Genomic DNA, 22,344 nt, shown 5'->3' on the forward strand with positions numbered 1-22,344 from the left:
ACTCACTCTGTAGACCAGGCTGGCCTCGAACTCAGAAATCCACCTGCCTCTGCCTCCTGAGTGCTGGGATTAAAGGCGTGCGCCACCACGCCCGGCCAAGCCGTGATTTTTGAAGACCCACTTTTAACTAGTCTGTTCCCAGAAGATATTGTTTTCTTTTAAGATTTTTTTTCTGTTCCAGAGATCTTTAAAATTCACTGAGCTATCTCCTGGGTCAGAGCCTGCTGTTAACAGCTTTCGAGGCTTCTAGCCAGGGGGCAGGCGACTCGCACCATCATGCCTTACTTACTGCCTTTGGAAACAGACCTATAAAGTACATCCTGGCAACCCAAATATTTGGCATAGCTTAGCATCCGTTGTGGTCTGTGCTTTTGTATCTTTCCCCAAGCTAGTCAGATTCTTAACCTCTATCAGAACGACTGGAATTTGTTAACAAAGGAGATCTGTCAGAATTTCCTTTGTTGAGTACCTGGCCTCCTCCGTCAGACTGCACCTTTGCTGCTCTCAGATCGTAGAACTGGGACTGATTTTATCTGAACTAGCTACAGTATATTTTATAAAACACCCAGGGTGGTGTTCCTCCTTCCCCGGTTCCTCTTCTGCTGCTGCTGCTAAGCCTTCTGAGAGGACCCCAGTCGGTTTGGGCTTCTGCATCAGCATCATCTGCCGAAAAGTCTTCCCTCCACACCTCACTTCCGGCCCCTCCCCACACATGAGTCTCCAAGGCAAGCCTCCTCTTGCATCCTTACACTTTTTCCCCCATGAGACCCTGGGACCTCTGGTCTAGAGGTAGCTGCCAGTTGTGTGGGAGTCCAGTCTCTCGGCCCTTTCTGTCTTGCCTTCTTTCTGAAACACATATCTGATCATGTCTTCCTGGTCTTTAAAAGCTTCCAGACCCCTGGCTTAGGAAAAGTAGGTTTCCATGCTCGCAGCCTAGCAACTTTACAGTGTTATGTTTCTAACAGGGCCCTCCCTGTTCTCTCTCGGATTTCAGACTTTCTGGTTATTGCTGTATATTTAGGGTTTTGCGTGCACATTCATATCTCCGCTGTGTGGTATATGCTGTTCCTGTCCAATTGCCTCCTGCTCTGGGCCAAGCAGGCAGGACCAAGGCAGAGAGGTCCAGAAGTAGGCTAGCCTGAGTTTGCCAGGGGAGGCTGCTGGTTTGGTCTAGTGCATAATCTGGATGGGATAGGGAGCTTCCCAGGGTGCTGCCAACCCGATTGCCCTTCCGAGGCCGCCACCACAAAAGGCCGCCTACGTGTCAGTGTCCAAAATTGTCACGTAACCCTCAGATGGTGGCTCAAATTCATTCCCGGTCGAGAGCAACTTGTTCAGTGATCTGCTGAAAATAAGAGTTTCAGGGAGGGAGAGAGGTCAGCTGGTGATCAGAAACCAGACTTGCTGCATGTGCGAGCGGCAGGTGCTGTGATGAAATCACCTCCTCCAGCGAGCTCAGAGGCAGGAGCTGTCTGGGTAAGTATGGTTCCTACCGTACAAACGAGCGGCCAGACCAGACTAAAGTCATGCCACCTTCCTTCTGAAGCTCTCACACGTGCCTGACATGGTTCCTCACTCTCCACAGCTTCTAGAACCACAAATGGGAGGGAGATGGGACAGGAGAACAGGGAGAGTGCAGGAAGGGCCCAGAGATGCTAGGAAGCCACGCCCCGAGCCCACCACTCCCACGGCCACTTTGGAGAAATGTGTATCACTGTAGAATGATACCTTATGTGATTTGCCCCCCGGCCACCCAGCCTGAGAGGAAGGAGTTGGGCTGGGAGGAGGACCCAGGTCTTCTGACTCTAGTGTTCTTTCTACTCTACTGCAGGTGTAACGTGGAGAAGGTGCCCTGTAATTCTCAGTTGGAAATAGAAGGAAGCAGGTCAGGATCTGCCATGTATACCCCTGTCTCTTAAATACAGGTATCCTTTGGTACACGGAGCAAGCCGATGCATAGACTTGGTCTTTGGGAACAAATTTACCTAGTCACCACTCCCCTGCCCCCAGTCACCTCTACTGGGAATGGGCGAGGTGGGGGGGGGGCGGGTGTTGCAGGTACACACACTCTTAAACTCCCCTGCCGCACTTTTGAGGTCATGTGTGCAGTGTGCTCACCTGGAAGAGCCCACCTGTACACGCATGTCTTGCAAAGGTGGCAGGAGCCGTCTGGAAGCCTGCCCCCCCCGCCTACTGCACCTCAGAGGTAGGTCCCTGCCACCTCTGTCTCTCCTGAACTTCATCCTGGTATGCACCCTGCGTACCTCATAACTCTGTGCTGCCCAGATGTTGAAGCTTTAGTGTCTAAAACTCCAGGAGAGCCACTATGTGTGACAGGAGGGTGAGGGCATGTGCATCCTGCTGCGTACCCTGGAGTTGATTGCAGTTGGCATGGGGGAGAGGACAAGTGCTTCTTGCATTTGCCCCCTGTGTGTGCTGGACAGGATTTCAGGGGGTGACCTCTGAGCCTCCCATCACGTGAGTTCTAAGCTTCCCCCGCCAACTGTCGGTCTAAGATTCGTGTGCCTCTGCCCCAGCTGGGTGGATATCAGAAGCGAACTTCCCCTAAGATAGATGCTAGACTTGGATAGTGTTGCTTGATTGGAGATGGATGGGTGACATGCCCAGACAAAAGTTCCCTGTATATGGAGTGTGGTAGTGTGGTATTTTCCTCCCCTTTGATCAAGCTCAGTTGTTGAAATTGTCACTGTAGTGCTTTGCCTCCTGTCTTCCAGCTTTGTCAAAAGATCCAGTAATGTTATCTGTACTTTAATCCTAACCCTAACCTTAACCCTAACTCTAATCCAATCAGTGCAGGCTCTAATCCAGGGCCAGAAGGAAAAGAACCAAGGTTATATCCCGTATTTCAGAATGAACAGATCTCAACTTGTGGCCTTCATTTTGTTTTTTCTTTTTGACATAAGGCCTTAAACACATGTCTGTAGAAATAAAACCCAGGCAAGATTGTTGGTTGTCAGTAACCATATGGGTCTGAGCATCTATGGACGGAAGTGTGGGTAAATAGACTGCTTCTAGAGAAACCGTGTGTTCTTTGGACATCTAGGCTACCGTGTCCAAAGAAAGGGGAGCCACCATGGAATGAAGCAGGGGAGCAGCCACAGAAAGCTGTGAGCTCCAAAGTGAGGAACTTGAGCGTGCTCTTTAAGAACGCCGATCTCCAACACAGTGTCCGTGTCCTCATCCAATCCTAGAAAGTGCACACCCCACAGGGCCTGCTGAACACTGCCAATTATGCTCTGTTTCTGTCTATCATCAGGAGAAAAGGATTCAGGTGGTCTTGAGACACCACTGACTCTGTAAGACTAGGCTGCAACTCCTGTGGACCTAGAAAAGAAGCCCAATGGTCTAAAAGGTACCCAGCCCCCAAAGCAGGCAGGGGTCTGAGTTCCTTTTCCCTTTGTTCCTCCCCCCCCCTCTTCAAAGCAGCCACATGACCATGACAAAGTGAGTTAGTGACTTTAAAAGCTACTGTAACCCCCCCCCCTCGCCCCATGTCATGCCTGGGCTTTCTGAGAGTAGAGAATATAACTGCATGCAGTTGGGACCTAGATACATCCATTTTCACTAAATACAATTTAAACGGTCATTTCTAGAGGTTAGAAGAGCCTTGGTGCTTGCTTCCTTGAGGGCTCTTTGGAGGCGGCATCCCCTGTATTAAAGTCCCCCTCGTTTCCTTTGCCCCTAAACCTGAGATGTGTGACAGGCAGAGTTGCGTTTTGATAAATTAACCCTTCCTTCGGAGCAATTCAAAAATTCCTCCTTGCTGTTCAAAAGCCCAGGATTGTCTGTGTCTGTCTCTGTGTAAGTATTGAAAATGGAAAAAAGAGGGGGGGGGGACAGACAAAGTGAAATAGATTCCTTATGCACTGTTGGAAGGAGCTAAGTAGTGCGGATACCTGGTGTGAGTTGGGGGGGGGGAGGGCAGCAAGAGCAGGTACTTGGCTTGTGGGTGACAGAGGGATGTGGTGGGGTGAGTGTGAGGGGTTAGGATGGACAAACCCAGAGTCCTCAGTTGTGTGGGCATGAGCTGTAGGGAAGGGAGCCTGGGTGAATGCTTCTGGAGACCATGACCTTGGACTTCTAGGCTATCCTGTCTAAAGAAAGGGGAGTCATCCCCAAGTGAAACGGAGGAGCAGCCACGGAAAGCTGTGTCCTTGAAGTTGGCTGTCCCTCCCATTGGTGTCCGCCAGTGTTGAGGACACACCTGAGTTTTTGCTGAGAGGGCTCAGCGACCAGTGTGTGGTATCTGCTATTGGTGGCTGAGTGGCTGCTACCCACAGCTTGCTGAGCCAAGAGAAGACTGTAGGCCATGTCACAGGCTCACATGTTGGGAGTGAAGGAGACGTGTCCAGGGGAGCATGGAGATATAGGATGAGGGGTGCTGGAGGTGAAGGGGAAACATCCTTTTGATGAAGGCAGCTGCAATGGGGAGAAAGACTACATGCTCAGAATGTTGCACAGACTCGGGCAGACCGAATCTGAGGTGAGATTCCCAGAGCTTTGGCTCCGTTTCCTGCGTGGTGAGTGAAGGTTCTCTGCCATTTACAGGAAAGCAGGTGAAAGAGCAGTGGGGTATATGGGGCGGGGGGTAGCATGCATAGACATTTCTGTATATATGTATATGTAGTAACCCAGCCCCACAGACTCCACACCAGGACACTTAAGTTCTCTCCGTGGCTGTTAACAGCCCTTGATGTCATGATTATATCATTAATATTGACTGCTCTTTCAGTACCAGCTGAGAAATTGTTTTAGACAAAGCCTGTTTTTAGCATCCCTGCCATGAGGCATTCCGTATTCCTATAAATGGAAGAGGAAGGTTGCTCGAGTGGCTCTCATGCCCAGGCGCCTTTGCATTTAGAGGCTTCATGGATTCCAGAAGAATTACTGTGGGATAGTATTGTGCCTAGGTGGATGCATTGAGACAACATTCAAGAGAAGTTCCTCATTCTCTGTCGGATACTTTTGACCTCACACAGTGCTGCCAAGTTTGTCTCATAGACTAGCAGGCCCGTGAGGTCACAGCTGGGTGTTTTGTCCGAGAAAAAGGCTCCTACAGAAGGACCTCTCACACTCATCTTCTAGCTCTCTTAGAGATATCCAGTTCAGCCAGAGAACTCTGTGTGTGTGTGTGTGTGTGTGTGTGTGTGTGTGTGTGTGTGTGTGTGTGTGTAATGGCTGTGAAGCCAACAGTCTAATTTTTCTTAGCTCAGTATTCCCCAAATGCGTTTGTTTGATCAACCATCTTTCAGAAAACACTGTCTATAGCCCCGCAGGTTGGTGTTCTATGGCTCACTCTTTGAGCAATGCTATGTTGGAGCTTTGATACTGCACTTAGACCGTGTGTAGGTATATGTGGGCTCTGGTGTCTTACTTCACCCTCATTACACATACCCGTGATGTAAGCATTGCTGGGGCAGACTGCTGTGATGCCTGGTGACTTGACCGGTATGGTTCTCACCCAGTTATATCCACATAATGGGTGGGTGGACAAGGACAGCCCATCTGCTTTCTGAGGCATTGAAGGTTTCCTGATGGTTTTTGTTTTGTTGTCTGTAACCTGAGGCAAGCTAGTATCACCTGAGAAGAGGGAACCTGTGTTGAGAAAATGCCCTCATAAAATTGGCTTGTAGGCAAGCTTGTGGGACAGTTTCTTGATTGATGATTGACATGGGAGGGTCTATATAGCTATGGGTAGTTCAACTCCTGGGCATGTGATCCTGAAATATATAAGAAAGCAAGCTGAGCAAGCCAGTAAGTAGCATTTTTCCATGGCCTCTGCTTCAGTTCCTGCCTCCAGGTTCCTGCCCTGGCTTCCATCAGTGAGGCCAGAGAGGTGTAAAATAGTGAGAGGAAATAAACCATTCCCCTCCCAAGGCTTTGGCCATAGTGTTCTGTCACAGCAATAGAAAGCCAACTATGACAGACAGCCTCCTCTAGCTTCCAGTATTGCTCTGGCCCTATAGGCCTTCTCTTCCTGTCAGGCTCCAAGTCTGCACAAATGACCCCTCAGGAAGGGACTCCCACTAAAAGTAGAACATATTCGCTGGTGAGATGGCTCAGTGGGTAAGAGCACTGACTGCTCTTCTAAAGGTCCTGAGTTCAAATGCCAGAAACCACATGGTGGCTCACAACCACCCATAATGAGATCTGACGCCCTCTTCTGGCATGTCTGGAGACAGCTACAGTGTGCTTGTGTATAACAGTAAATAAATCTTTAAAAAAAAAAAAAAAAAGTAGAACATATCTTTGTATAGGGATGACACTGACTTCAAACTCAGTTCCATGAACATTTTGGTCGAAAGATGGATTGGTATTGAAAATGGTAGATATTAAATAGATTTTTACATACATAAATCCTTTTGTGTTTGTGAGAAGAATCTGCCTCACTCCAGAGCTTATCCAACTGGCCACTGCAGGAAAAGGCCCTTGGAACATACCACAGCCCACCATTAAGCAAAATAGCATCTAGGCCTTAGACTCCTCAAGTAGAGAAGCACTGGACTTCATTTGCTTCTAGGTTTGTATCACAAATCAACCAAAAGCCTTGAAGCATTTTTACCGTATAGAAGTCAAGACACTGTCCAGGATCAAAGGACAGAACACTCAGAAAGGCAGGGTCAGTCCATCCTTACACTGTGAAAGGACAACATCTCAGGTTTCCAGGAGGAAGTGATGAAAGCCCAGGCAGTGGCAGGCCATTTAGCTGTCATGCCTGACAGAGGTAGGTGAGAATTCATACCTTTTCTTGCTATTATAAAATGTCAAGTAAGAAATTACAAAAAAAAAAAAAAAGTGTAAGAAACTAGATGGCCTCTGTAGATATTTCTAAAATCCAAGTGATAGGCAGTAAGTCTACAAAAAAAAAAAAAAAAAAGTCTCAAGTTACCTGTCAAGAAAATAGAAGAGCCAGATGTGGGTGGTCCAAGCCTGTAACTGAGGCGGCTGTCTGGGAGGCTAATGCAGGAGGATTGGGAGCTGATGGCCTTAGACAATATAAAGTGAAGAGAGGAAATACTTGGAAGTAAACGTTCTTCTTTCCAAGTGTCTCTATAGTGGGCGATGCTATGAGACTATTCTAAAGAACTTTCTGACACATGCAATCGCTTCTTACGGTTGCACTACCTCAGGGAAAGTTTTCCTGTCATTCTTCGGTGTGGGTTCCTCTTGCGCTTGTCTTACTGGTCAGAGTTAAAGGAGTGGGTAGGGGAACATGCCGTTCATTCAGTAGAGAAAGCAAAGCTAGCCATGCGACACATGTCATTTTCTTTTTTTTCAAAGGGAAAATAAAACGTGATTCTCGACCTACAGCACATTTCCAAACAAGGTGGCCCAGTCAAAGCGTTGAGACCCCCCCCTTTGTGGGTGACCTGGTTCAGAGTTGCCTTGGCTTATAAATCTTGGTGCAGCACGTGTCCCTGTGACTGTACAGTTGTCCCATCGCTCTCTGATCTCTTTCTCCTATGCTTATCTCAAAACTTTTGAGATGGGCCACACTTAGAATTTAATATCCTCTGGGTGGTCTGTTTTTTTAATTCCATAACAGCCTCTTCCCCCCCCACCCCACCCCCATCTTTAGACTCCCTAATACCCCATTATCACAGATCTCTCTGATGGCAAACATCTTGACTGTTTGATTTAAATTACTGTAAGTTGCCCTATGATGACCATCTTGTCATATCTTTTTCTCGTTTTATATATTTTGTGTGTTCATGTGTGTGTACATGCTGTGGCATGCACGTGGAGGTCAGAGGGCAACTGGTGGGAACTGGTTCTTTCCTTCTACCCTGTGGGTTCTGGGTATGGATTCTAGGTCATCAGGCCTGGTGGTATGGACCTTCAGCGTTGCCCCATCTCTCTGGCACGACCTCACCTTTATCTTTGTTCCCACCGAGAGGAGACAATAATAATTAGAACAGTGGTTCCGAGTGCCAGTGTTCCTGAACTGTGCGGGAGGTCAGGTGGCAGTCCTGCCTGAGTGAGGGCGTGGCTTCCCTATCTTGGTAGCCTGCCCTTTCTGATAACTGAGGGGTGCGGTGTAGAGATCTGTGTTCTTTCTTGAAATGCAGGCTGGTTCTAAAGGCTACCCACCCAACTACCATGAACAAAATTAAACTTATTCCAAGCCACAAGAGCCTGGGAAGTCAGAGTGAAGCATCAGTCATTGCCTGGTGATCCCTAACCTCTGACAGCAGATCTCACCAGTGACCAGGGCATGCTCATAGCTCCCGATTCATACCTGCCTCAGGGTTTCTTAGATAGCTGGGGTGGGGTAAGGGTGGGGGACAGGTGTGATATCAGTGGGGTGTATGAAGCTTCTTCGGGAACCTGATCTGGGGAGAAGGCAGCATTTACTCACCTGCTGAGATGTCATTCCAGTGTCTAGGTTTTCTTCCCAAATTACTTCCTGTATAGAGTACCTTCAGGACTGCGGTAATTTTCCTATACTCTCCTTCCAACCCTAAGTGGGCGTTCTAACTCATAACTTCATTTTCTTATGAAGTAAGCCACAGTTTTACATTCATTGTTTACTACCAGCAGGCCTTCTTTTTGCCCCAGGTAGCTGTATCTTTTTCACAGCCATGATAGTCAACTGATCAACTTCATTGGGTGATAAAGAAAATACAGTTGTTAAAGCATTTGCCTTGCAAGCTCATATCCCAGGTTTTGACATACACACACACCTCAGAACTGCATGAACCATGTAGATGCATAATCTTTGTACTTTAGAGGATAGCAAGGTCAAGGTCAGCCTCAGCTGTTTTAAAGGCTGGCACTTCTAACCTAGTCGAAAGCATGTTTCCTGTGGTGTCCAGTCAAGGTGAAGCTGGTATTCATGCGTTGTATACAGCCTCCATCTAGAGTCCGTATGGTAGATGGGGGAACCTCACCTTGTGGACTCTAGAGGTAATGGGGACAAACTGGTTTCCAGATGAATCATAACAAACTAAATCTCAGTGGTGTGTGCATGGGCATCTTGTAGGCACGGTTTGCAAGTCCCCATTTATGGGCGGGGCATCATGCTTCTCTTCATGCACAGGACACAGCCATCAAATAAATCCTTGTGCCCATTCACCTTGGTAGACAGAAAAGAGCTTGCCACCTGCTCCTGTAAGCCCTGGGCTCAAGAGGAGCCTTCTCTGGCCCCACTAGCCCTGTATCTTTGAAGTCACACATCATAGGATGTGTGGATGTAAAAATGGATGTTAAAGCTGTCTGTGGACTCAGGGAGGAGGCGCAGCTTTTGCCACAGGAAGTAGTGCACTTCAATAATTTATACTTAGATCTTACATCGTATAAGATAACATAATGAAAAAAATATCTAGGGTAGACTAAAGGCTCCAACAGAGCCAGACCACCCTCTCCAAACAATTCTCTAATTATCCATCATTCAAGTGACTTTCTTTTCTTTGTTTGTTTAAATCTATACTTTTTTTTTGTGGGTGAGGTTAACTGTTGCTGTCCTTTAGCAAGTGTTCTGCTACCCTGGTGCATTCTATAGGTCCTTAAATGAATGTAATGCTAATTTTTCCAGTGTTTATTTTTATGAATGGTTCTTAAACGCTTTAACCTCCCCTGTAGCCCATCACCCACCAGAGGTAGTGGGAAAAAAAGGATATGGGGGAAGTGGACCTGTTTAGAAAGGTTCTTTGGAGCAATTCCCGTCTATGTTGTCTGGACATCAGCAGTTCCGTTCATAGGTTAGCAGGCAGGGGCAGCTTGAGCCACTCGCAAACACTCAGATATACCAGCAGTCAAGTTCAGTAGAGTCAGGTTAGCAACAGCAATGACCTAGCAGAAACAGCCAGGCCTCAGCTTGAATCAGCAGGAAGGACCTGGAGGGACACCAGGTTCCTTCAGCTGTGCCATCTCCCAGGGAAGCGAATATCAGTGAAGATGCAAGACCCACAGCATTACACAGATAGCTGTGCCAAGAGACCCAAGCTCTCCCTCCAGCACTCCATCAAGTCCTAGTTATACCCTCCAAACATCACGTGTCTTCCACGTGCCTTGCCTCAGCACATGCATCCAATCAACCTGAGTCCTCAGAGTCCCAATAATGATGCTCAGCTATGCTAAGGTAGACCAATGCACACGTGCTGTTAGCAAAGAATTCTTTATCACATGTTCTTTCATGTGCTTGCTTTACCAGAACAGCCTCTCTCCTGTGTCTGCTTCAGCGAAACCTTCCTTCATGAGTCTGCCTTAGTCTTTCACCCGTGTCTACTTCAGGCAAGAACTCCTTCACATGTTTGCCCCAGCAAAACACCATTAACACTCCAAAGAACCCTTAGACTTCCTCTTCATCAAGAGTGGAGCATTATCTAGGTCAGCCCTTCCTGCCCAGGCCTTGATCTCCCCTTCCTGGGCTGCCATCACCAATCGCCCTGGCAAGGATGATGGCAAAGATTTGACTAGAAAACGTTGGCATCTTGTGGGAAGAAGAGAAAAAAATTCTGAGAAGTGAGGCACATTAAGTTAAGTGCAGTTAATATTAAGGAGACAGCCCTCCATTTTTATAGAGGATGAGTCTGGATTGTGGGAAGATCAATATAGTGTTTGAAGTGGGGGTGGATTTCAACCAGGACTAGTTGACGCCTGTAATCCTAACCCTCTGCAGGCTGAGGAGAGAGGATGCAATGGGTTTGGCCATCCGTGGATTATAGAGGAGACTGACCCTATCTTGCCACCTCCAGCACCAGATATAAGAAATACTCAGTCATACACATGAGGATGTCTCAAAGGAAACCGGGCAATTCTGCCGAGCTCACAAAGCATCCGTAGAACAAGTAGGGCATAAAGCCACACCCTAGAGGTCTTGGTGGCCAGCCCAAGGTGTGGATGCAAGGTGTGATCCAGCTTGATGGCTGGAAGACAACTTCGTAAGTGGCTTTCAGGTCACTCTCGTGCATCTTTCTCTCTTTTTTAAGGGGGGTGGGGGAGGGTAACAGAGAAAGCAGGAAGGAGCGTTTAGATCAGTGGGCCTTTTTTTTTTTTTTAATTTGTTCACATTTTATAGTACCAACACCAAGTCTGAGACCACTCAACTTTTCTCTTATGAGCATGGGTGTCTCTGGACTGGTTCCTTCAGTAGACCTAGGGCCTGCAGGTTTGCCTGCAGAGAGGAGGCAGACACGTGTGACCTTTATGGCTCTGCACTCACTTGAAGTTCTGGTGAATCCTTGGGTCTAGTCCATAGTGTTTAATTCTTACTTCACCCTGAGCACAGGTGAAATTGAGAGTCTGTCCATCACAGGTGTGCACAGCCAAGATGTGCTTGTAATCTGTCGATAGAAAAATGACACCATCTGATGGGACTATAGGGAATGACACTGGCGATATCACTGAGGGTCAGGTATTAAAGCCAGGGCTACAGGAAAGTCCAGCATGCCAGCTTGTGAAAACACTTGAAGAAAATACTTACAGAAATAGAAAAATCAACACACAGAGAGAGTTCTTTTTTGTCACTATTAAGATGTTCTCTTTTTCAGCTAAAAAAAAAAAAAGGTAAAATATGAGTCTATCAATTTCAAAATGGGTAAAAAAATGCACATCCGCAGTTGTGGCCCCGTGTTGGAACTGACTGTAAACAAGGAAATGTGCTATATACTTTGTCATGCAAATTATGGACACATAAACATATCTCAGTCTGCAAGGGTTGGAAGGGGTAAGAGAACACCTTGGTTCTTGCCACAGTAATCCAAGAATCTAATTTCCTAGCGATCAGTAGTCTTGTTTTTAAACCTCTTGTGTTTGTCCCCAATTTTAGTATTCATGAGGCTCATCTAAGCATTAAAAATAAAACAGTGACCCGCCATAGCTGAAAAAACTTGCCCATCCTTTGACTGAGGATTGTCGGTTAATTTATGCAGGCCCCTTTGCACTTCAGCTTTTCCCCCACTGGTTGCTAGGCAACCACTTGAGTTAGTGCGCATGCCTCTTTTATGATAACTGTCATTATGATTATTTTTTAATTATACAACTGGGACTGTGGATTAAAATGGCATATTGTCACTCATGCCTTGCTGCTGCCTCTGACCATTCCTAAGCCCTGGCGCAGCCACCTTCCAAATTTTACATGCCTGGTCGTGGGGGGGGGGGGGTGTTTATGATTATCTTTTGATGTTTCTGGCCGCACAAAGGGACTGGAGATGCTGTCCTAAAGAGTTTCGTGGAAAATGACTAGACCATATATCACAAGCTGTTATTGATTTTGCGAGACCAGCTCGGGTACTGGGATCGTGAACCTCAATTATCCTCCTTTTGTACCTTTAACCGCGCCTGCTTCCAGCTTTAAGTTGATGTGGAAAGCTTGTTGCTCTGCAGCCTGCTCTCCCAAATGACAAAAGGCTAAAGCATCTCTCTTCTAAACCTGCTTTCAATAAACCCACCACGCACTGGGGAGGGGAGGGTGCAGCTCAGAGCTGAGAAACACGCAGCATGCACATTAGCAATTGTTCTCATTTGTCCAAATTGCTCCACATAAGTGCATTTGGGGGACTGGAAGGGGCTCCTCGGGCAAGGGACAATGGGAGGGGCTTCTTGGTGTGTAGAAACACGGAAAGGATTGTGGGAGCATACAGCAGCTTCACATTAGCATTGCTCTGTATATTTTAACATATTTTCCAAATACACAGTGAATCTGAAGACAAAAGCCACACGGGAGTCAGGGCTATGCGCCTTCTTTTAACCAATCCTGTTTTTCATTTAAAATGGGACTTGGGGCTCAATCAGTTATTTTAAATATTTCTGTCATGATGAAAAGAGATTAGCTCCTGACAGGGGAATCCACAGGGTACTTGCCACATTGTGTGTGTGTGTGTGTGTGTGTGTGTGTGTGTGTGTGTGTGTGTGTGTGACAGAAGCGGGGACATGTGATTGAAGCCAGCATGTGGGGCATCAACCTCCAGAGCTGTGGTGGGCTTTCGCTCCACTCCCAGAGCCCCCATGCGTGTGTGCGTGGGACCTCCTTTGCTGTGTTGACAAGTCTCTGAAATGATCCCCTCGCTGAGGAGTGCTTCATCTGCTTTGTTTCTGTTTGTCTCCCCCGTCCTGCAGTTCAGGGCGACAGCTCAGTGAAGTCTTCATTCAGTTACCTTCCAGGAAAGAGTTACCAGAATACTATGAATTAATTAGGAAGCCAGTGGACTTCAAAAAGATAAAGGTAGATACTTTGTTCACTGTTGTTCTTCGAGTACACAAAGGATGATGCATGGATGCTCTGGAGTGATTCTAGGTGGGGCTGGGGTCGTGGCCTCCTGGTTGCTAACCACTGACCTACACAAGGCTTGCCCCAGGAAAGGCGGGGCCGGGATGGCATCCATCCTTCCTGTGCATGTCATTTGGTCACTGCAAGCTCAGATTACACCCACTGCATGTTTCTGAGAACCTTCCTGTCCCTCCATTGCCATTCATTTCCCGTTCCGTGCACCTTCCTCCCCGTCCTGAAGGTCACTGGTGGGAGGGTGGTCCTGTTCAGTGACGCCCCGCCCTTGGGGTTGCTCAGCCCCGCCCACCCAACAAGGTCAAATGCTATCAAGACAAAGGGAAATGTGGGCTTCCTTAAACAAGTAAGGACGGTTACATATCCCTCTTCTGTTTCATCCGAAATTCCCATCAGGAACGAATCCGTAATCATAAGTACCGGAGCCTGGGAGACCTGGAGAAAGATGTCATGCTCCTCTGTCACAATGCACAGACATTCAACTTGGAAGGATCCCAGGTATGTGTCAAATTGTCTGAGACATGTCTAACCTTAACGGTGCTTAGGTTCTGGGAAGTGAAGTATTTCATTTCTACTTTTTTTGAACAGTTCCTTCCTCCCCATCAGAATACTGAAAACCAAAGAGGTCATGTTCTCTGCAGCCTTTGCCAATAAGGGGAGGGATTGGGCCCTAGCCGGCTAAGCTTCTACTCACACTTGCTTTGAGGATCGTCTCCCCATTAGAGGAGGAGCTCAAGCAAGCCGTTGATGGTGATGCTAAAGGCTGGGTACCATATCTCTAGATTGACAGAGACTCTCTGTGATGACAGTTGCCTTCTACCGGGAGGTCAGAATCCAGTGACTTAGAATAGAATGGAGAGGGTTTGAGAAAATTCTTGGTTCTCTTCTTCATAGTCGGGAAAGTCATTGTAAGTGGCAGTGAATTTATGAGCATAGGGAGGCAGACACTTCCTCTTTAGGAACAGCTCTCAATACCGCTTACCTATTGGTGGGAACTGATTTCTGTTTTCCTGTCTTTCTGGCTTAAGGCTGCCATGTCCAGCAAAAGGAAAGAAATGGGGCAGGTCAGGTTACCCAGAGATGCTGCGTGTAAGCATATGGCCCAGTAGAGTCCACTTCCACAGCCAGGATTAACAGTGACACCGCCACATTCCCTGACCTGGGCTTCCTGCCTTTCTCCTTTGTACTCTTGGCTTACCCCTGACCAGCTCATCCTCACCTTAACTTGTTAACTCATATCTCGGGCAGATTTTGTCCCAGTGTCCTCATTGTCCCCACTGCTGTCCTTATCGTTTGCCACAGGCTACCCTACCACTTCCCTGAAAGTGTCAGGGAACTTTTCTTTTTTCTTTTCTTTTTTTTTGAGACAGGGTTTCTCTGTGTAGCCCTGACAGTCCTAGAACTTGCTCTGTAGACCACACTGACCTTGAATTCACAGAGATTTGCCTGCCGCTGCCTCCTGAATGTGGTGGGATTAAAGGTCTGTGCCACCACTGCCCAGCTGGTGAGGGATCACCTTTACAGCAAAGGAATTCAATCCCAGAGAGCAACGGGCGTTCATTCATACTTTGCTTTTGAATCATGGCAAAAAGACAACATAAACTTTCCTATCTTAACTGTTAGGGATGCAGTTCAGTAGTGTTAAGGCTGCTCCTGTGGGTATTTAATAGGTCTCTAGCAAACAATGACACCTTAGGTCTGCAACACTCTTCTCCCCCACCGAGGCTCCTGTAGCCACCCTTGGACTTTATGTGAGTTTCACTACATAAATGGGATCACTTAGTGTCCATCTCTTGGCGACTGGCTTCCCGGGGTTCTTCTGTGTGATAGCAGGAGACTGGAGGTCCTTCCTTCCAAAGGCTGGATCCTCGTCCTGCACCATTTTCATTCCCTGAGGGAACGAACTGTGGTTAGACTCCCTGTCCCTCTCACTACAGTGTGGGGCTGTCTGTGGGCGGGTGCAAATGTTAAGCAACTGTTGTCTGCACTGAAGGTCAGCGACAGGCAACAACAATGGAAAGAAAGGGTTCCTTTGCCACTGGGTTGCCATGGTATTTAAAAGTACAGCTTAAATGAGTGTACTTTAAAAACTTTGATTTTGGCTGGGATATGGTGGTGCTCACTTTTAATCCCAGCACTCAGGAGACAAAGGTAGGTGGTTCTCTGAGTTTGGGGCCAGCCGGGTCTACAGAGTGAGTTCTATGATAGCAAGAGCTGTTACTCACAGAAACTGTATCTCAAAAAAAAATTTTGTGGGGTTTTTTGTTTTGTTTTGTTTTGTTTTTTGGTCAAAGATGAGACCCCATCTCTTCCGACATATTTAAATATAATTATTATATGTTTTTGAGGTAGGGTTTTACTGTATAACAGAGCCCTGGCTGTCCTGGACTCACTTTGTAGACCAGACTGGTCTCAGAGTTCTGTCGGCCTCCTGAGTGCAAGGACTAAAGGCACATGCCACTGCACTCAGCCGCAACACGTTCTTTTAGCTTCATCTCAGTGCCCTTGGTCTTCCTTTGAGTATCTTTGTGCCTATATTTGGACTCACTGTTTTGCCTCTGAGTTTTCATAAGAGTAAATGGTAGCCTGGTGAGTTGGCTCAGAGTTTAAAGCATTTGCCACACAAGTATGAGGGCCAGTTAAGACTCCCAGAATCTCGGATGGGTTTGGGATCCAGCCGATAATTCTAGAAGAGATCCTGCCTCAACAGCGAATATGAAGAGTGATTGAGGAACATTCCTGCCATCTACGTACATGGCCACACACATATGAACACATACTATACACATGGGGGAAAGGAAGCCAATAGTGGCACCTCTTAAACTAAAAGCTTTGTGTGTGTGTGTGTGTGTGTGTGTGTGTGCGCGCGCACGCACACACACACATGCACGCACATGTACACACGTGCACACTAAGGAGGTGCACACAGCAGCTGTGGGTTTGCCGGACTCAGCATTTGGGTTTTAACAGCTGACACTTTGGCCATTTAGATCTACGAAGACTCCATTGTCCTACAGTCAGTGTTTAAGAGTGCTAGGCAGAAAATTGCCAAAGAAGAAGAGAGTGAGGAAGAAAGCAATGAAGAAGAGGAGGAAGACGATGAAGAGGAATCGGAGTCGGAGGGTAAGTCCCGTGCACCTGGCCCTTCCGCAGACACTAAAGGCCATATACTTGCCCTGCTCGTGCCCAGTTTTCCACACCAGCCATGAAGCTCAGGACTGCCCTTGTGGCCTTTGGATGTTAGGATAACACTCGTGTACACACCACCTGTCACTCCGGGCATAGCATTGTATAGCATGGCATCTGCAGGACTTGAGGAACATAGACTTCGAGGCTCCATCCCAGTGTTTCTGGGTCAGAGGGATCCCACCCACCACATGTTCCCACGGGGCGCTGCTGGGCCCAGGCCTTGCTTAGACGGGCATCGGTTTTCAAACTGATCTTAGTGTACCTATTAATTTTGGTCTGCATAGAGACCTGATTTCATAAACATCATTTGGTTCATTGCTGATTAGTGTAGGTGACTTGGAAGATGAAAGGTATAGACCCATAATCAATTTATGTGGAGAAGTGTGTTCTAGTTCTCTGATATTTTGTAGCATATATTTCCACATTTAACAGATCCAAAAACATTAACGAATGCATCAAACTGTCTTAATTTCACTGTTCCAATGAGGCCATTTCCTTACATTTCCCCCCAAGAGATTGGTAGTCTCAGCTCACATATTCTTTCTGCAGTGATCAAATCCCCCACCCGCACTGAAATAGAACCAGCCGGTCTTGAGATCTACAAAGGTTGGGGGGATTGGCTTGTGTGGTAGATCCACCTTCTCATGATTTATCCTCAAGTATGTGGATCCATAGCCACAGGCTGACTATTCCAGAAGTTCCTGAGGCAGCATAGCACATTGCACTCTTCTGAGCAAGAGCAGAAATGGCTGCAGTCTCCCTGACGATGCAGTGGGCAGCGTTAGAATGCCCCGTGTGGCTGCTACCACGGTACCCCCACCAAAGTCTGCCAGCATGGCTTCACGGTGGCTTTCTCTGTTGTAGCACCCATCACTGGGGAACTGGTTAAATCAATTATAGAGTGAATGGTGCGTGGGAACTTTTCGGGGGTTGAAAAGAAGTTACACGTGTAAGCTGATATATATGGCTGTCTCCCTTGTGTAGGCAAGCCATGGACAGCGGGCATGCCCTGAAGATTTATCTAACTAAATAAAGCTTCAGATATCTCTGCATGTATGTGTGTCTATATATATTTGAATTCTTTGTAGGCTAGAATATAGACTATTTGCAGGTATAAACTATGCTTTTTTTTTCTGGAAATAACCAGTAGTAGAGAGTCATGAAATGGGGTCAAGGATGCATGTTGTCATTTTTGCTTCCCATTTTGTCTCTATACATTAAAAAAATGCTACTCAAATGACTTAAATTTTTATTTTTTTCATTTTATTTGTTTATTTACATCATACATGCTGCCCCCTACCTGTCCCTCTCTCCCTGAGTACCTCCCCCATTCTACTACTTGGATGTTTAAATTAAATAGTGTACACAGTGAAATCATCCTTTTTTTTTTCTTTTTTCAAACAACCCTTTATTGGATTTAGTAATAGTTAGTGTAAATTCTTTTATTTGATAACTGCCCTTCTCAGCCATCAGGAGCCAGGAAAAGGATCCACCCCCACCCCCACTCCGAGGTCTTCCTCCCGAGTAACTGTGTGTGTCCCTCACCTTCCAAACAGGGACAAGCTTGCATGTAGAAGAGGCAGGCGCATGCTATCTAGACAAGCAGGGTGAACTGGCATGCCCTTGAGGCTCTCCAGCACTGGGGGGAGGTCGGACTTGCTACCCACAGGTGGAATAATAATAATAATTTAACTGATTGTGTCCTCACTGGGGTCGCTCTTGTGTCTGCTCTAGCGAAATCTGTGAAGGTGAAAATCAAGCTGAATAAAAAGGAAGAGAAAGGCCGGGACACAGGGAAGGGCAAGAAGCGGCCAAACCGAGGCAAAGCCAAACCCGTCGTGAGCGATTTTGACAGCGACGAGGAGCAGGAAGAGAACGTGAGTGTGCAGGCATGGGCAGAGGCTGCAGCGTGCTCCAGGTCCCAGGCCCTCTTGGGGTACACACAGTCCTCAACTTAGGCCGAGGAGGAGGAGGCCTGGGAAAGGGAGTCATGTTGAGTGAAATTTAGAACAAAGAATCTAAAGCTGCCCGTGTTGCTGTGGAAATGAAAAGCTCTCCATTGCAATTCCCCCTTTTCAATCTTCCAGTGCACGTACGTGCAAATACAGTTTTCTTCATGGCTGGTTAATATTTTATATCTCTCATGCCCAGCTTGCTGTGAGTATATAGCAGTTCAGATAAAATAATGGTTAGAGGGGGGAAAGGAAAGGCATTGTGGTGGCGGAGTTTTGGGCTGTGGTGCCTGAGATTAAATACCTAGAGGCTTTATTCTTATCAGGAAAAATTTAAGAAGTATTTTATCAAACCAGCACCTTCCAATCTGAGGCATACTTAATGTTTATATTAGCATCATCGCCTAGATATATCACTTGGATACAGGGCACTCTGAAGGTCCCGAGGAAGTGAATGGTAGGGTCTCAATCCAGATGCCAGGCGCTTCCTCCATCTAACACTGTTGACCCTGCTGGTCTTGGGGAACAGCAGACAGAAACTTGGCCAGCCCTGTCCCTTAACTCACTCCCCTCAGCAGCTCGGCTTCACTGACAGACAACCCCTACTTAGCTCTCATTCTGGAAAGACGGTTTTCCATCTTAGTACATGAGTGAATTTGATTTTCCTTTAACACTTTGCTACTCTGGCATGATCATGATCGGGCAGTTCTAGAACCTGGCTTACTGTATTTCGGTTACATCTGAAACACCATGTTTTCTTGAGATGACTTACCAGTGGGCAGAGATTCAAGGCATGATCTTATTCTTATCGTGGGACAGGTTTCCATAGCTCAGACAAAGGTAGAACTGGTTAGCGACAGTTAGACTTCTCTTCTGAAGAGAAGTGGCCAGTGGCAGCCAGTCAGCAGGAGCAGCTGGCAGGGGCTTGCTAATGCAGCACTCCCCACTGGGGCATAGAGGGTACCCCCATTCCTCTGCAGAGTCTGTCTTTCCACAGAAAGGGGGTGTGGTGTGCTCAGGCTGTCCACCTCTTTCTTTTAGGAACAGTCAGAAGCAAGTGGAACTGATAACGAGTGACCATCCTGGACATGAGCTTCCTGTGGCGGCAGAACCGAATGCTTTCTTCCCCCTCTCCTTCCTCCCCAGTGAGTTCACTTGCCATTCGGGCACACTGGGTTATTTCTCCGTCCTCATTGTCATCTAGAACTAGCTTTAGGGTAGTGCCAGACAAACATATGATATCATGGTGTAAAAAAAAGAAACGCGCGCGTACACACACACACACACACACACACACACACACACACACACACACACATTTGTAACATATTGTGACCAAATGGGCCTCAAAGATTCAAAGATTAAAAACAAAAAGCTTTTGATGGAAAAGATGTGGGTAGATAGTATATTTCTACAGGTGGGTCGAGTTTGGTAGCAGTTTGACGTGCTGGGTCCTGTCATCTGTTCTGATGAGAAGATTTTTATCTTCTGCAGTGCTGATGACCAGGAGGAACCATTCAAAGCCACTGGCTATTTTGTTTTTCATCAGGCGATTTTCAAGATTTTCATTTGTTTCAGTATTGTTGGTTTTCTTTTTTTCTTTTTTTTTTTTTACACTGTGGTACATATAAGCAACTTTACTAGTGACAAATGTACAGTAGTTAGATATCACCTACATATACATTTTTCCATTTTATGCTCTATGATCTGAAGAACAAAGAAAAGCTTTTTGACTTGTATAAGATTTATGTCTACTGTAAACATTGCTGAATTTTTTTTTTTGTTCTCGTTTTATTGACGATGCTATTGAGTATTACAGTGTCTAGATTATCCTGGATGGCTTCTTTTGTCCACCCGATCTCCCGTGTTACCAGTGTATGGTCTCCTTCTCCCTAAAGTGTACTTAATCTTTGCTTTCTTTGCACAATGTCTTTGGTTGCAAGTCATAAGCCTGAGGCAAATAAAATTCCAGTAATTTCCAAGAATGTGGTGTTGGTAATTTCCTAATAAACCGATAACTTACCTTGACGCTGTCGCCTTTTCTTTTATGAGCTCTAGGGCACTAAACCTTTGGGGGTGAGTGAGAGCTATCTGCAGATAGAGAAGGGCCTTGTCATACAGGTCATATGGGGAAGGGGCATCTCCAGAAATGAACTAGATGTGATATTACAGGCAAGATCATTGCTTTTCTGGCTAAAAGGGGGTCTGCTGCCAGTCAAACTTGGTCTCCTGGCTTTAAATTTCATTATTAGTCAGAAAAATCTACAAAAGTAGGTAATGTGGAGACTGGCTCAGTCACTACCCATATGCCCTTCCCACTAAGATTTAACAAAATTTTGTGCAGTGCACCTCGTTTTAATAAGCCATGAGGATGTAAGTCACATTGGCACCCACAGTCCCACTATCAAGCAGAAGGGATTAACGCCCATCCTCTAATAGTTAGTAGATCAGTCACTAGCATATCTGCCAATTGCCCTAAATTTGTGTTTGGGTTTTCAATCATATGTCTTGATGCCTTTTTAAAGTCCTTAAAAAGCCAGCCCCAAGACTGGTGCATCCTTTCCCAAGGAACTGCCGGCAAAGTCAAATGGAAGTTTCCCACACCACTAAGGAGAGTTAACATTTTCCTAAGGAGCAGGTGAGATTGCACCAGGTGAGCTCTCCGGTGCCATATCAGACCACAGTCCTATGAAGCTTCATCTTCCCATCAACTCTTCTCTGACTTCCCGGTTACTCGGAACATTCGGGAATATTGTATTTCTCTTCTTGGCTTGCTTATGGGATTTACTTACTGCGGTAGGAATGGAGACTTCAGAGAGAAGCCATATTAAGTTTCCTCTCCAAGACCACTTAGTATCAGTTCAAAGAAAACAGTGCCTTCCCCTCTGCTTTCGTTTCTGTATTTTCTGTGCTGTTCTTGGCTTTGGAGGCCTTGCAATGGGAAAGTGACCCAAACCTCCTCTGTCTGGAGGGTGTGCTCCCCTCCTACCCCTGCTGCATTTGCTGAACTGTTCTCCCTGCCCGGTACATGAAGCATCCCATTGTCCACTGTCTCCGTGCTGTATATGCTACCCACCTGCTAGTCATGCCATCAACTCACAGTACTGTGCTTCTTCAAATAGCAAGATCAACAGTACCCTAAGTCCACATCGTTCGCCATTTTAGCTTTTTATGTAGGTGCTGCATAATCTCATGATCACTGAAAGGGTCAGTATAATATGGTATTTATATGTGTGTATGTGGGGGCTGGGGCTGAGAGAGGAGGAGGGAAACAACAAATGCTTGAGATAATGAACTCACAAAGGCTTTGTCAACTCACACTTTTTGAGCTTTCAATTCACAGTCAGTTCACTTTATTCTGGCTAAGGCTCCACAGGACAATGAAATGCCTGAGACCAAAAGAGAGGGACCAGGGCCCCACAGTTCCCTTCAGAAGTATGCCACCAGTGACCACAAGATCTCATGCTAAGGTCCACTTAAGCTATGACTGTTTCCCTCCCCTCCCAAAGCACCTCCTGGAGAAATGTAAGCCTTTAAGACATAAGCCTTTGGGGGGTATTCAAGATCCAAACTACATCAAAATAATGCCCAAACTGTACTATTTCCTACTAGTTAAGCCTTTCTCTGCCTGCTTTATAAATTGGACTTCATATGCATTCATAAGGATATTTTATAGCAAGGTCAGTACTGTTGGTGGTTCCAAAAGGGATCTTAGGATGTGTCCCTGTGGGAAAGGAGGGCTACCATATAGCTTCATCAAGCAAGTTCTCCAGGTACACATTGTGTAGAAGATATTGCTAAGCACTTCCCCTATGCAAACAGTGGAGTACCCTTCCACCATCAGATCCTGGGGGCATTGCCACAGCTTGCCCTCTTAGCTAAGTCCCCCAGAGAGTTGGTTTCAGTGTCCCTGGCTTGGCACACACCTTGACTGTCTCAACCTGAGTTAAGACCTGA

At 46.6% G+C, this 22,344-nt stretch overlaps 1 protein-coding gene and 1 long non-coding RNA gene across 6 annotated transcripts in view; one reads left to right on the plus strand and one right to left on the minus strand.

Annotated features, from left to right (window-relative positions):
* Smarca2 (SWI/SNF related, matrix associated, actin dependent regulator of chromatin, subfamily a, member 2) overlaps positions 1-20,415 on the plus strand; it is a 173,087-nt gene extending 152,672 nt beyond the window's left edge. For 3 of the 5 annotated variants that reach the window (XM_029543998.1, XM_029544001.1, XM_021218448.2), the window contains exons 29-34: positions 1,832-1,885; positions 13,081-13,186; positions 13,643-13,744; positions 16,237-16,369; positions 18,170-18,312; positions 19,429-20,415. In XM_029543998.1, coding sequence (XP_029399858.1) covers positions 1,832-1,885; positions 13,081-13,186; positions 13,643-13,744; positions 16,237-16,369; positions 18,170-18,312; positions 19,429-19,464 — 574 coding nt within the window. In that variant the 3' untranslated portion in view covers positions 19,465-20,415. The remainder of the gene's footprint in view (positions 1-1,831; positions 1,886-13,080; positions 13,187-13,642; positions 13,745-16,236; positions 16,370-18,169; positions 18,313-19,428) is intronic. The other 2 variants (XM_021218452.2, XM_029544008.1) reach the window with 1 other exon arrangement.
* On the minus strand, positions 11,009-18,177 carry LOC110336059. The gene is made up of 3 exons (XR_002381195.1): positions 17,981-18,177; positions 17,074-17,191; positions 11,009-11,306 (listed from the first exon to the last, which is right to left on the minus strand). It is a non-coding gene; the product is annotated as an uncharacterized LOC110336059 (long non-coding RNA).
* Positions 20,416-22,344: the final 1,929 nt, after the last annotated feature.

This window comes from Mus pahari, chromosome 1 (genome assembly GCF_900095145.1).
Source record: "Mus pahari chromosome 1, PAHARI_EIJ_v1.1, whole genome shotgun sequence".
NCBI classification, from domain to species: Eukaryota; Metazoa; Chordata; class Mammalia; order Rodentia; family Muridae; genus Mus; species Mus pahari.